At 37.6% G+C, this 16,063-nt stretch overlaps 1 protein-coding gene across 1 annotated transcript in view; it reads right to left on the bottom strand.

Moving 5' to 3' along the window:
* UBE3C (ubiquitin protein ligase E3C) overlaps positions 1–16,063 on the bottom strand; it is a 216,901-nt gene that overhangs the window by 113,068 nt on the left and 87,770 nt on the right. Inside the window, exons 11-13 of the mRNA XM_006887657.1 lie at positions 12,421–12,507; positions 6,990–7,147; positions 6,612–6,844 (exon numbers count right to left, since the gene is read on the bottom strand). Coding sequence (XP_006887719.1) covers positions 6,612–6,844; positions 6,990–7,147; positions 12,421–12,507 — 478 coding nt within the window. The remainder of the gene's footprint in view (positions 1–6,611; positions 6,845–6,989; positions 7,148–12,420; positions 12,508–16,063) is intronic.

Below are 16,063 nucleotides of genomic sequence, written 5' to 3'. Positions count from 1 at the left end.
CAGTGGTGAGAATCTTTGTCTTCTTGACATTGAGCCTCAATCCATACTGGAGGCTGCAGTCCTTGACCCTCTGCAGCAAGCGCTTCAGGTCCTCCCCAGTTTCAGCAAGCAGGGTTGTATCATCCACATATCGCAGATTGTTGATAGATCTTCCACCAATCTTGACCCCACATTTCTCCTCATACAGCCCAGCCTCCCGGATAATCTGTTCTGCATACAAGTTAAAAAAAGGTATGGAGATAGGACACATCCCTGGCGTACCGCCCTTCCCAATTTTGAACCATGCAGTGTTTCCTTGCTCTGTTCTGATGACTGCCTCTTGGTCCATGTATAGGTTTCTCATTAGCACGATAAAGTGTTCCGGGATTCCCATTCTTCTCAGAGATGCGCGATCCATTCTAAAGCCCCACAGAGGGAAAAATAAGGAAATCCTGGCAGGCACAGCAGAAGGGCAGAAGGGGTCCTGAAATCATTCGCCACATTCCAGGTAAATGTGGAGTCCCAAGGCCGCAGTGCGCGATCCGTTCTAAGGCCCCACTGAGGGAAAAATAAGGAAATCCCGGCAGGCACAGCAGAAGGGCAGAAAGGGTCCTGAAATCATCTGCCACAATTGGTAAAGCATAGTTTTTGTAAATTAAATATTTTAAGAAGATTTTTATAATTGTCCATACTTAACAATTCTTAGCTTTGTGCTGGCTGAAATTAGTTAAAATTTAATTATATATGCTGATATAAAGTGCAGACCTGCCTGCATTTATTTTTAACCCTGTCATCATAAGGCCTAGCAGAGAGTACGCAGTGCTTAAGGAATGGGCTTTGTGTATGTTTGATATTAAGAAAATACTAATCTATCATAATTTATTTCCTAGATAGTAAACCTTTTCTATCTGTATGCAGAATAGATCATCTGGGATGCTGGGCTGTATGAGGACTGTGGCATCAGGACTGAGGAAAGATTATGCATTATGCAGATGACACAATCCTGCTTGCTGAAACTGAGGAGGACCTAAAGCACTTGCTGCAGAAGGTCAAGGAATGCAGCCTTCAATATGTTTGAATTTCAGTGACAAGAAAATAAAGATTCTCACCACTGGGCCAATTTGGCCGCAGCACCATTATGGATGGTGAGTTTTAGTTTGCTTGGCTCCATAATCAACACTCTTGGTACCAGTAGCTAGAAAATCACGAGACGAATCACATTGGCAAAGTCAGCTATCAGGGACATCTCCAGAGTACTGAAAAGCAACGACATCAGTCTGGAGACTAAAGTGTACCTGACTCAAGTCACAGTGTTCACAAATGCTTGCTATGTCAGAGAGTTGGAAATGACTAGGGATGATAATTGATGCCTTTGAGCTGTTGTGCTGGTGAAGGGTGTTAAATACAACGAACAAAGAGGTTTGTCCTGGAGAAAGTGAAACCAGGCTGCTCCTTAGAGGCAAGGATTCTGAAGCTTCGTCTGACATATTTTGGACATGTTACAAGGAAGGACCAATCCTTGGAGAGGGACATCATGCTTGGGAAGGTGGAAGGACAGTGCAGGAGAGGAAGACCCTCAAAGAGATTGACTGAGTCACTTGCGCAATGGTGGTAGGTGTATCAGAGACAATAAGGTTGGCAAAAGATAGAGCAGGGTTTAGGACTCTTGTACATAGGGTCGCTATGAGTCACAAGTGACTCGACAGCACATAACAACCATATGGTAAACATTTTGAATTTAGAAAAGCTATGATATTATTGCTGTCATAAAATTTAAAAAGGTTTTTTATGTAGCCCTAAATTTTCCCTGCAAGCAAGATTCTACTGAAGATTATCCAAAAACAACTGGAACAGCACATCAGCAGAGAATTGCCAGAGGTCCAGGCTGGGTTTACAAGGGGTCAGGGTACTAGGGATATTGTAGCTGATGTTAGATGGATCTTAGCTGAAAGCAGAGAATACCAGAAGATTGTCTATCTGTGTTTCATTGATTATGCAAAGGCGTTTGACTGTGTGGATCATAACGAACTGTGGCTGACTCTGAGAAGAATGGGAATGCCAGAACATTTAATCGTGCTAATGCGAAACCTATACTTGGACCAGGAGGCAGTCATCAGAACAGAGCAGGGTAACACTGCATGGTTCAAAATTGGGAAGGGTGTACACCAGGGATGCGTCCTGTCTCCACACCTTTTCAACCTGTATGCAGAGTAGATTATCTGAGAGGCTGGGCTCTATGAGGAGAAGTGTGGCGTCAGGATTAGTGGAAGATCTAGTAACAATCAGTGTTATGCAGTTGACACAACCCTGCTTGCTGAAACTGAGGAGGACCTCATGCACTTGCTGCAGAGGGTCAAGAACTGCAGCCTTCAGTATGGACTGAGGCTCAATGTCAAGAAGACAAAGATTCTCACCACTGGACCAATTGGTTGCATCAGGATGGATGGCAAAGAGATTGAGATTGTTCACAGCTTCAGTTTGCTCGGCCCCACTATCAATACTCTTGGCACCAGCAGCCAGGAAATTTAAAAACGTACTGCGATGGGAAAGTCTGCTGTTAGGGACCTCTCTAAAGTACTCAAGAGCAACGGTGTCTCTCTGGAGACTAAGGTGCGTCTGATACAGGCCATGATCTTTGCAATCACTTGTTATGCATCAGAGAGTTGGATAATGACTAGGGAGGATAGAAGTAGAATTGATGCCTTTGAGCTGTGGTGCTGAAGAAGAGTATTGAATGTAACATGAACTGCCAAGAAAACAAACAGATTCAGCCTGGAGAGGGTTAAACCAGGCTACTCCTTGGAGGCAAGGATTCTGGGGCTTCGTCTGACATACTTTGGACATGTTGTAAGGATGGACAGGTCCTTGGAGAGTGACATCCTGCTTGGGAGGGTGGAGGGACAGTGCAGGAGGGGAAGACCCTCTATGAGGTGGACTGATTCAGAGACTGGGGTAATTGGGATGGGTGTGTCAGAGGCAATGCGATTGGCACAGGATAGAGCGGGGTTTAGGGCTGTTGTACATAGGGTCGCTATGAGTCGCAAATGACTCGACAGCACACAACAACAACAACAACAAATTTTCCCTTGATACATTTAATTTTTATTGTGAATTTAACAAAAGTTTATAGAAAAGTTGGATTTTCAGTCATTCATTGTTTCATTCATTCATATCCCTTCCTATCCTCAAGTTCACTTTTTTTGGTATTCACTCATTGATATTTACATGGGAGAAGGCTGTCCATCTTTTTTGCCCATGGAGTAGCTGGTGGATCAGAACCACATGCCTTTGGAATTAAAGCAGAGCTTATTAAAAGTAGGCTACCAGAAGAAGATGATCCTTGATATTTTTAAAGACAACTATATTCTCAAACACATGTTTAAATTAGTACAACACTGAACCGCCTCAAACCACATGTCTTCAGGACTGCCGCACAGCTTCTTGCCACTAGGCCACCAGAGTGAGTACAACATTACTTCTTAAATAAATATTCATTTACAACATATACAGGAAAAAAACCAAAACTTAAGAAAAGAAAAAAGATATGGTGCAGTTCTATAAAAATAAACTAAGGGTGGACAGCTTTCATAATTTTCAACTTCTGTTCAGAATAAATGATTAATACTGACAGTTAATGCCTGGATGTTAATATTACACTCCATTCCTCAAGGTTGTTTGTTCGTTTTCAAGTTTTTAAAAAGATCTTTTTGAAACTTAAAAGCACAAATAACAAAAAGAATCATTCAGGACACTATCCCATCCTTTCCTCACATAGAACCAGAAAGGCATAAGCACCTATTTTGGGTGTTTCTGTCACACTGTGCTTAGTGAGTTTCAGTGATGAACTTGATGGTTGTATACAAAACAAATATAAAAACAGGATTTCCTTTCTCTTCTTAGAACTCCAGCAATTAAAGCTATAAATTAAACTTCAGAGGGAGTTTATAAATTTGATAAATGCACAAACTGTTTTAGCAGTGTCAGTGCAGGGCTTTGAAACTGACCTCAATTCTTACACTGACAATGAAGGATGACTCTATCCACTTAAAATTCCATGTTCTGTGATCAGCTGCTGAACCTCTCACACAAATTAGTTCAGGAGGACCTTCATGGTATTACAAAATGAAAACAGCTGGTGGATGAAGGAGGCAGGTCCTATCATCTGCAATCTCGCCAAAATCAATAAACTGTAGGAGTCATTGGCAACATGTTTTTTGCCTTCATTGGTTAATTTTACACTAAAGTTTTCAACTCAAATTTGGCACTAACTGCAGTATATGAAATTTACTGCTGTTAAAATTTCATGTTAGCACATTTCAGCTGAGTTCACACTCTGGCCTATGTGATCACATCTTTAAACAGTGATAATTTCAGTATCTTCTGCTCTGAGTATTAAATTAGTATATGTTAAGCTTTTAGAATACTACTTGGAACACATTAACACTCACTTCTTAAGTCTCTATTTGGCATTAAATATGTCTTCTTATGGGAACAAGTAGTTGCAGTTGATTCTTTCCTAGTCAAAGATTATTCCTGGATTTTAAAATTAAAGTTAGGTCTCTGTTCAACACTTTTGTTGTTGTTGCATTCAGTCTAGTCAGAACCAACCTACAGCTGACCCTCTGGCAGGTTTTCAGAGACAGGTGATCTCACAGGAGGAGATTGCCCATCCTTCTCCCACAGAGCAGATGGTGAATTTAAACTGTGTGCCTTAGGAACTCCAGAACAACTTGCCACTTGGCCACCAGTTTAGCACTAGGTAGTATAACATTTTCTTTTTCTCCTAATAAAGAACAGTTATCCTGCACAGTTTCATCTTCACAACCATTCTGTTCTAAACTCAAAAGATCACTGCAACAACTCAACTTCAATCCTTAAAAAGACACATATCAAAACTGGTAAACTTTCACCTTAATTCTTAAAAACCTCAATAATCAGTAAATTAAGCCATTCTGAAGCATAAAGGAGAAAAATTACATAACAAAATGGACACTTAATGTTTAAGCTAAAAAAAATATCCCAGGGAAAAATATTTTACATAGGATTATTAACCTAAAGATATTTCCAGGTTCTAAAGATAAAATCTGTCACATGAAAATTATGAAAGTCTCAAAGGTGCTATAAAACAAAGAAATTATCTGTTACTGTACACACAACCTGATATCCTACATAATGAAAAGCTTTATTAACAAAGATCCTAGACTTTAATTAAATACCTAATGGAAAACACATATGCCAACATAATACCCATAGCCAGGAAAGATTACAAAAGAATTAGAGAGTAAAATCACTGAGAGTCAGAAATTATAAGGTGGAAACTAGTCAGAAGGAAAACTCCATATTTTCCACTAAAAGAGTAAGAGAAAAGTGGTAAAACTCCATCATGTCGAAGCAGAAACTTCATGAGACCCAGAAAAACAAGGTGGTTCTACAGAGTCCTGGTCCTCAGAGGCTCACTTTTAAGTTGCACATAGACAAAATAGTCTCTTTTTAATGTAGAAAAGTTGCCAATCTTCAAAAATGGATATACTAACGACTCATATGTGACCTTTACAGTTTATGTAGGAATAGAGAGATAGGTAATTAAAATAAATTGTGCAAACATATATTACATCAATCTGCACAAATTATAAATTCAATGATGCATTAGTACTGTATTCTGTGCAATCAAAACATTATCAGTTACTCTCACTGCTACTAATGCTCATGCTCATAAGTGAAATGTGTTGTAAAATCAGGCAGAATGGGCTGGATAGAGACTATCACGGACTTGTAGAATGAATAAGCATTCCTTAATTAGCCCATCAGGTTAAGTGCAAGCATTAATGGGCCTTTCCTAAAGTCTAGCTTGACATCTTTCTCCAAACATGGCCAAGAAGAAAGTTCCATTAGCAATATTAATACAAGCTTAGTTGATCATTTTCATTCAATTAACTTCTTTCAATTAAATAGATAGCTTGACAAAAGCAGTGATAAAAGACCTAAAGGGACAGCTGATGACTCGAACTGAACATTAGTGTGCGAGAGGTCGCTGGTATTAAACGGACTGTAAATCTAGCATTCAATTTGGAAAATGCATTTCTTCTGCTCTAACCCCTTTAATGAGCAATTTTAGCTGACTAGATGTGTTTGCTGCAGAAATTTCATGGGAAGTCAAGCACCCTCTTTCTTTTCTTTTTTTTCTAGCCCAGTAGTTACATTCTCAGTGGTGATGGTTTCCTGCCAATATTCCAGCCCCTGCAACTCGTAAGATCTCTTCTTGCCATAGTGAAAAAAGAATGTATTTTGAAATAACTTATGTTGAACTTGCATTAATGACTTTATAAATTTTTATAAATTTAAAAAGTATTAAAAAATATAAAACTACTGAGATATTTTAGTGAAAAATAAAAAGAAATTGCAAAGTATCCTCCAATTTTTTTCACTTACACTTTACCTTACCACAAAAAACCAGATACACACAATATTAATGTAAGTTTATAATGAAGCATATATAAAATAAAAATAAGTTTTCCAAAGTAAATATTTTGCCTTTATCACTTGTATTTCTTTACTTCTAAGAATCAAGTCAAAACAAATTTGAACTCTGAAAACAAAATACACACACACACATATACATAAATACTTTATACCTTAAACAACTGAATCCATCGTTTTTGTTCCAACTGTATACACTGCTGCATTTCAGAATTTGTAGTAACTCCAATACTTTGAAATGCTATAGCATATTCTTCTCGAACTTCTGGTTTAGTTTCTGGATAAGCCAGCTTGATGATTCCTAAGCATGCATCTCGAAGGCATCGAGATAACATTATTAGCTCTTCTAAAGTAAAAGGCATCATTGATGATTGTCTTTGACCTACAACTGGAAAAAAAAAACATAATATAATTTTCTATCACTTCCCCTCCCCCCCCATTTCTCAATATACTCTCAAGTGTTGCGTTTTCTAGTATTTAAAACTGACAGGCCACAGAACAAAGAGTAACTTTATTTTTTTCAAACCTCTTACCTTCAATGGGATCACCGAAGAATTCATTATCATGTATGGAAATTAATGAATGACTAAACAAAGAGCTAAAAAGGTAAAAGATTGGGATAATTCGACTAGAATCTTCAAATGACATAGGAGAACCCCTTGATATCACCTGAAGCAATGGCACCATAGACCTGGAGTTGGGGGGAGAGAAAAAGTGAATATAATATTAGTTTTACTTTGGGAATGAATTAAGACATGACAATAGACAATCAAGGAAGATAATATTTATTTATATAGACAAAATAATGTCACTACTAAGGATACAGGCCAACAGAAAGGACAAATTAATGAAAATACTACACCAACCCACATAAATTTATTGAAGAGCCTGTTACTTTATGCCATTTGGATCATTTTAGTTACTGAGTGAATCAGTGGCCCTGAGGCTGAGATCCTAAGAAGAATATTATATAAATAATGCCACTTATTAAAGACACGCACTTTACTTTTATGTCAAAACAGTCTCTTTATCCTTCTATTTCAAATTCTCCCTCTACTTAATGTAACAACAGCAAGGCATTCTGGTCTCATAATCAGCTAACCATATTCTGGAAGATACAAGACAGTTCTAATATTGAACCCAAATCAGCAGTTTCCGGAATAAAGTTTTTATTTCTCTCCCTCGGGCCTTATTTCTCTAGGTCAGTGGAGTTACTAGCTGCAATTACTCCTACTGACTACTAAACAGCCAGGTTCCCGTCAGAAAACACACTGGAGTCTTGCCTCTAAAGGCAGGCAGGTGCTTACATTCTGGCTCCAGTGTCTTATTCAAATTTGCTACTGAAAGTTCAGTTTTAAGCTTTTTTCAGACTAGAAAGCAACAGGTCTTCCACAACAAGCCAAACCAATCCTAGGTTAATAGATATTATGTAGCAAGATATTTCCTTCCAACTTCCACAATATGTCAATACTTTGAATATCTGTCTCTGAAAGCTGTACACACATATAAATATGTTGTGCTGTTGTTGTTATGGACTGTCAAGTCAGAACCAACTTACAGTAGACTCTCCAGCAGGTTTTTAGAAGCAGTAAAACACATGACAGGAGACTGCCCATCTTTCTTCCATGGAGCAGCTGGTGGTCTCGAAACTTGTGCCTTTGTGTTGGCATCTCAATTCCTTACCTCTAGGCCTATGTGTGTGTTTGTGTGCACACACATGTATATATATTTTAAAGCAATAAACAGCATGTATGAGATGAGATGCGGTCAGGAGACACACATTACCAACCAACTGGCTAACACTCCCATAGTAGATTAAATAAGAGGTAAGGCCAGACAAAAGCCCCTTCCAAGTACAGTATGCTGGGGCTTGGATGAACTACACAAAGAACTCTAAGATCTCCTTGGTGGGCTTTGCCATAAAAGACACTTTGCAAATAGGGAACTCAGTCAGATTTTTAGCCCTTATTGATCAAATATCTCACATTCATATTTTGAGCCACAGTGCTTACATAGTACTGTGCTGAATGAATTAGTGCATGAAAGCCGTGCACTCAAAATAAAAACATTGTAAGGAATATACAAAAAGGGACAAAATACAACAGTCCTACCTCATTTTCAAAGCCAGGATGACAGAAAATGGCTGTTTCTATGGGAGCTAAATGAGGCATGGGGCTGCCTTAACTGTATAATTGCTTCGTCTAAACTACCAAGTTCTGTGAGAATAGGAACTCTCTTCCATTTTCTGAGTTACTCCCCACCATCACTATGTTGGCTATCCACATAGTAGCATTCAGTAAAAAAATTTGCTGACACACAGAAGTTCAATGTCATATATGTTTTATTGAAATTATTAAAAGTCATAGTCTGCACCTTTTGGTTTCCTTGCCATTAAATGCAGAACTACAAAAAAAATAACAGATAATACTGATGAACACATACTATTTAAGGGAATATTTTTATTATATGGAACAGGTAGCGCTTAATGTGAAGTGTTTCCCAAATTTAAAAAAAGTATAAACCAAGGTGGAGGGAGGGGTAGGTAAAAGAAATGAGAAAGAACTGGTGGGGATCTGGAAAGACAGGGTAATGATGGGCATAATTCAATGATTAATTTTATAAAGCATAATGAATGTGAATGATTGTATGAAACACAATGTGAACGAAGTACAGTGTGAAACACAGTGTATACTAAATTTGTAAGACTATTAATATAAAATTTTAAAAATAATAAACCAGTTTCCAGTTTTTATCCTGCAGATAATCTCTGTACTTGAAAGTCATCATCATCATTATCTGCTATACAAATAGACTGGTATGCATAAAAAAGCCTTACAAAAGATCCTGGCAATTAACAACATTAAATTATTTGTTCTTTTAAAACCACTACCAAAAAAGCAAAAGGAATAAATCACACTCACTTTAATGCCTTAGTGACAAAAAAATTTAACTAGCAAGAAAAGTAAAAATATTCATCTATAGTCAGGTACAGTCAGAGTCTAAACTGAAACACCCCCTTATATAAAGACAATAAAATACAATGTTAGCCTAGGAATCAAAAGGGCTAAATGAAGAAAGTGATGACTTATGGACAAAATATGTAAGCTTATTTTTGTCCGAGTAAAAATTGGCTTTTATGCATCTCTGTTTTTAACAAAAAGGAAACTGGCTGATGTACTAAAAAAAGTTATTATTTGGAGATAATTGAATTTGTAGTTCTGCTTGATGAGAGCAAGGAACAATGTTTCTTAGTTATTGTCTATAAACCATCTCTATCAAAAGCACCTGACTGCTTATTAAGTAAACAGATTTCTAGGCTTCTAGCCATCACCTACTCAATAAAAATCTCTGGAGTAGAAGAAGGGAATAAGCATTTTAACATGTTCCCTGATAATCTTACACACATTAAAGCTTAACAGTACTTGCTCAAGTTTTGCTGATAAATTATTCTCAAAGTTTATCATTTATGACCTCTGGTGGCCTAGTGGTAAGGAGGAGAGCTACAATCACAAAGGTCCATGGTTCGAATCCACCAATATGGGCAATCTCCTCCCATGATACCTACTGCCTCTGAAAACTCGCAGCAGGGGTCATCTATGGAAGGGTGTTTTCCCAACTCCACAGCACACAACAACAAGCATTTCCAGAAAAATAGGGCATTTTATATTTCATTCTCAAATAAGTACATACGTGTTGGTGTGTGCGTAAGTACACACTCTCCCATATACACTCACACAATTTTTTAGTATCCTCGAACCAGTTTTGATGCATAGCAACTCTATGTATGACAGAACAAAAAAAATGTCCAATTCTGGGCATGTTCACAATTGCTGCTGTGTGTGAGCCTATTGTTGCAATTACTATGTCAACTCATAAGGTCTTCCATTTTCACACTAATCCTCTTTTACCACCATGATGTCTTTCTCCTGGGCTGGGCCCCTCCGGATAACACGCACTAAGATTATCTGAGTAAGTCTCACTATCCCTGCTTTTAAAAAGCATTCTGGCTACACTTAACCTAAGAAAGACTTATTTGTTCTTTTGGATCCCACAGTATATTCCATATTCTTTGCCAATACCATAATTTAAAACACTTGTTTTCCTTTGATCTTCCTTATTTAATGTCCAATATTCCCATGCATATGAAATGAAAGACTTCAAGATATTAAACAATTAAAGAGAAACTCAAGTTTTCAAATTGCTTTTTAAAAAATTAGTTTTAAAAATTATATAACCATATCAATGTATAAGATATTAACAATTTAATTAATAATCTCATTTTTCTTTCACACACCATGACTCCATTTCCTCACTAAGAGTCCAATGCCATAAACAAATAAGCAATTATCAGGCAGAACTATGACAGTATCTCTGTTGCTAAGCTGGGACACTTAAAAGCAAATGATAATTTCCTGTCCTAATGATTCCCAATCTCCTTTTGCCCTAAACAAACCTATCATTCATGGAAGCCAAGGCCGGCATAGTCACAAGTGGCTCAAATGCAGAAACAAAACAACCACCTAAAATCTTACATTTTATTTTTTTAATGATTTACCCATTAAAATCTTACCTTTTAATTTGAAAAGAATTTTTCTAAACATGAAATGATTCTTGGTTTCCTATCTCTACTTGTACCACTCACTTGCTGACATCAGATAAATACCTAAACTTTTATGAGCTTCATTGGTTTCGGGGACAGCAGTAACTATTCCCTTCTTAAAACTCAAACAATTAGACAGGAAAGAAAGGAAACCTCTATGAAAGTAACTCAGTGTGATGCTTAAAAAACTGGCGTTCCTTTTGTAAGGAAGAATTCACACAGGAGTCAAATGTGACTCACAGAAAGCAAAAAGGAAATCTTGTGATAAACAGGTACAAAGAAGCAAAAAGTGCCTTTTCATTTTAAAAGCTTATACAACTTCATTAACTTAGAAGCATGTGACGGGGAGCTCTGGTGGCCTTGTGGCAAGAAGCTGTGCTGCAATCCCAAAGGTGCGAGGTTCAAAGCCACCAGATGCTCTGCTGGAGAAGGAGGTAGAATCTCCTCTTGTGCCAGTTAGATCCGATTCGACGGTACGCACACAAAAAAAAAATAATTAAATTTTTTTTAAAAAAAGTATGTGATGATTTTTTTTCTACTGAAAAGCTCAGACTCTATAAATCTTAACACTAGATTTTTCAGTTCCATTAACATGTTACAAAGAGATTTTTCAAATGAGTGTATATATCAATTTTTTTCCTCCCTCAACTAATAAATGAATCAATAAATTTCTTCCCAACTTTTGTAACTAGAAACAAAAACAAACTGCTTTCCAAACTTCTGCTCCTCAGCCCAAGACACACCTTTATTTACTTCATGGAATAGCATAGTTCATAGTAGTCAACAGTGGTGACCGCTTATGTGCTTTACAGATAGCACCATACAGGTTTCATTTTGGAAGTACAGTCTTCAATTAATTACATAACTAATAACAATTAGTTTAGGATTCTGACAGAGGAGAGCATTAACAACATTATAGTGGGCTGAGTCAGTTTACCATGAAAGATTTTTTTAACATGAAATTCACTTATTTCATATTTAATTAAAATGTCCAGGTTAAAAATTATCATCTTTATATCAGGAAAATAGTTACATATAAAAAATAAATTATGGCAACAAAAGTAGTTAACTTCTACATCATTATATTGGCTTTAATGCTTGCAACAATGTTAAATGTGCTTCAAATCTGTATTTTCACTACCTAAAAAAAAAAATAAAATTAAATTCATAAGGAAAAAAGTTCAAATGTATAGTTTTTTAGATACATGTACAATTAGGCTTTTTATTCTGCAAAACTGAGATAATCTAGAAATTTTCTTCTAATATGACACAAGTTAAGTATGAGTATGACCTAAAAGCACCTTTTCACCAGCTTTCACTTTTGCTGCATTTAAGCTCCATGTCTAAGTCTCTACAATACACACCCCGTGATCATCCGCGTTGTCATAGATGATATCAGGAACCACAGATGTCTCAGGAATCTGGCATTAAAGGCTAGGCTATAGAGAAGCCTACAAAAAAGAATGGAGGGAATATGTCAGAAGCAAGCAAATACTCATTCAGTAGAATTCTTTTTTAAAAGTATCACATACAATTAGAATGTCTTCATATTAACACCACAAATAATAGAATGCTTCCTACAAACAACTGCTGGCTAAACTATCTTAATTCTTATACCTTCAAGGCATTAGCACTAACTAAGCACTCCACTGCTAATGGAAAAGTTACTGGTTCAAGTCCACTCAGTAGCTCTTTGGGGGGAATTCCTGACAGTCTGCTTCTAAAATGATCACAGATGAAATTTCTATGGGTTTGTTCTACTCTTGTCATATGGAGATGTTATGGGTTAGAATCCCTCTGATGATATCTAACAACAATCTCACCTACCTACAAACCATGAAAAAAGATAAGCTAGATCCTGGTAATAAATCAATCCAGTCATTTTGTATATGTATATATATATGAACAAAATTAGGGGTATCCATAGATATTCTAACAGATATTCCTCTGGAGTGCACTTAATAAACAGTCTTCTATGGAAAAAACACATTTTAAAATGTGCAGAAACTGAAGTTCAACATCAAGAAGACAAAGATTCTCACCACTGGGACAATTGGCAACACCATGACAGATAGAAAAGAGATTGTGGTTGTTAACAATTTCAGCTTGATAGACTCCACAATCAACACTCTTGGCACCAGCAGCCAAGAAATCAAAAGACGAACTGGAGTAGGAAAGTCTGTTGTCAGGGATCTCTCCAGAGTGCTGAAGTGCAAAGATGTCAGTCTAGAGACTACAGAGCACCTCAATCAAGCCACAGTCTTTGCAAATTACTTGCTCTGCATCAGAGAGCTGGAAAATGACTAAGGATGATAGAAGAGGAGTCAGTGCCTTTTAATTGTGGTGTTGGAAAAGAGTGTTTAACACACCAGGAGAACAAATAAGTCTGGGTTGGAGAGGGTGAAACCAAGCTGCTTACTGGAGGAAAGGATTTTTTTTAAGCTGTTGCAAAAAGCTTTATTGTTTCATTTGGTCCAAGGCTTGGGGAAGGGCTTCTGGGTGGATAAGATTCTACATCAGGGTGGGATAGAGAAGACTGCTGCTGATGGCAGGGGGACACAGAGGTTTCCCCCTGCAGGTCCCAGCAGGCCCCTAGTTGTGCTTGAGGGTGAGAGCTCAAAGAGATACTCGCCCAGCCAGCCTGGGGGCCGCCCAGTCTTCTAATGTTGGTCAGATGGTCACCCATCTTTTTCAGCAGTTTCACTTCCTCATCCAAGAAGTGGTTCTCCAGAAAGTCACAGAGATGGGGGCCAGTGTGGGCGGAACCCATGGAGTACAGATCCAGAAGGGCCTGGTTTAGGTTCTTCTCCAAGGCCAGCACTGCTTGCATGGTGTCCAGGGTTTTACCCCACTCATCCTGGGATGGCTTCTGGATATCTGGGAAGAGGACTCGCCCACCACGCTAGTTTTGCAGCTTCAAGAGCCACTCAGAAAAAAAAAAAAGAGCCACTCAGCACCCTCATGCTTCTCCTTCACCAACTCGCGGAAGAAGTGTCCCATGCCTTCCAAGGCCACATCACTGCGGTCAAAATAAAAACCCAGAGAGAGGTGTAAGAGGCCTGCAGGTGGAGGTTGACCAGATGGTTGACACCAGCTTCTGCTTCAGCAGAATAATTTTGATGGATCTGAGAGCTCATAGTTGGTCGAGGTTTTAGGGCTAACAAAAAAATGTGTTAGCTGGTCCCGAAAATAGGAGATGGTTGAGATGGTCCCGAGGTTACTCCTGGAGGTGAAGTTTGAGGGTAGTCGGAGGCTGGAAGGGGGTAAGTCGCCGGCTCTGTTCCATCCAAACACTGTTGAAGCAAGAGACAGATCCACGGGACCGCTGGGGAACTGGAGGTAAGGATTTTGAAGCTCTGTCTCACTTCGGGCATGTGGCCAGGAGGGATCAGTCCTTGGAGAAGGACATCATGCTTGGAGGGGTGGAGGGAACAACACAGGAGAGGAAGACCCTGGATGAGATGGATTGACACAGTAACTGGAGTAAGAGAGACAGATGTGTCTGAGAAAGTGAGAATGGCTCAGTATAGGAGAGTTCAGATCTATTGTGCACAGGGTTGCTATGAGTCGTAGATGATTCCACGGCACATATCAACAACAATAATAATGGCCATATAAACCTAAATGAACCTGATCTCGAAAGTTAAGCAGGATTGGGCTTGGTCAGTATTTGGATGGGATAATAAGAATGATGAGAGGTTACCACACACAGGTCAACTGAGACAGAAAAGATTTTAGTCCAAGTACAGAAAGCATCTTTTCAATAACAGAACAGCATAAGAAGCTGTCCTGTGATCCTAGGTAAGCAAAAGAGAAATGAATATAGTAAAATACATGGTAACACTCCACATTTCAGTACTTCACATTTTTAAACTTCATGTCCACAAATTTATCAATAGAGCAGCAATATATTATCCATTCAGTGTTCTGACAGGGTTAAAGCTTTCCCCCCCAATATAACTATTTAAATATTCTACTCTTTAACTTTAATTCTGTACATACTAAGATTGATGTTAGTGTTTTGTTGGGTTTTTGTTTTTTTACAATAACATACTCACTCACTCAATCACTCATTACATATTTCAGGTTGTTAATGAAACATTTTTTCAATCCTGAAGTCATGTTCTTCTTAGATTGTGTGTGAATATATAACCTGCATTCAAACCCACTGCCATCAAGTTTGAACCAACTCACAACTCTATTAAGTTTCTGAAACTGTATTTCTCAAAGGACGAGACTGCCCACCTTTCTTCAGAGAAACAGCTGGTGGATTTTCATGCTAGCAGTGCAACTCCTTACGGACCAGGTCACCAGAGTTCTCTTCTCTTAGAACATAACCAATTAAGATTTAGATACTTTTTAATATTGTGAATGCTTTCATCAGAAAAAAAGAATTTTAAATCCAAACAGTTATCTAGACTTCCCTGTCAATTAATATTGCAAATTATGTCTCTTAAAAATTCATCAATTTATTTATTACTTCAATATATTCTCAAATACATTCTCAATTCACAATTCAAACCAGTATTTTTTATGTATATAGTCAAGAGCGTTTTCTTTTCCAATTCCTTTCTCTAATACAAATAAATAACCACTTATGTCTTACGACCAGTGCAAGTTTCTTTATGCAAATACAAATTTGTACTCTCATTTTTTCTCTTTCTTACATAAAAGATATTACATATTTTATTCTTTATCTTTCTTTATTCACATAAATGTTTATCTTAGAAGTCTTTCCATTTTAGTGTAAAAAGAACACCCTCTTCCCTTCTACCTCCTGACATTAGTTCTCAACAGAAACTTAAACTACAAATCTCAAATAAGAAGTACTAGTGTTAGTCATTGAGGATTTGAAATTGAACTGACTGCCTAGTTATTCACTAATTATTATTTTAAATAGATGCATTTTTTAAAGTTAAAACTGAAAGCATTTAAAAATCAACAACTAAAGTAAGTCTATTTGCTTTTTCATGAGCTAAGAAAAACACGGCAAATACTTAAAACCCA

Source organism: Elephantulus edwardii, unplaced genomic scaffold, assembly GCF_000299155.1.
Source record: "Elephantulus edwardii isolate Elephantulus edwardi_28Jun2011 unplaced genomic scaffold, EleEdw1.0 scaffold00060, whole genome shotgun sequence".
Taxonomy (NCBI): Eukaryota; Metazoa; Chordata; class Mammalia; order Macroscelidea; family Macroscelididae; genus Elephantulus; species Elephantulus edwardii.
The sequence above is the reverse complement of the archived record's forward strand: the minus strand, read 5'-3'. Positions and strand labels throughout refer to the sequence as shown.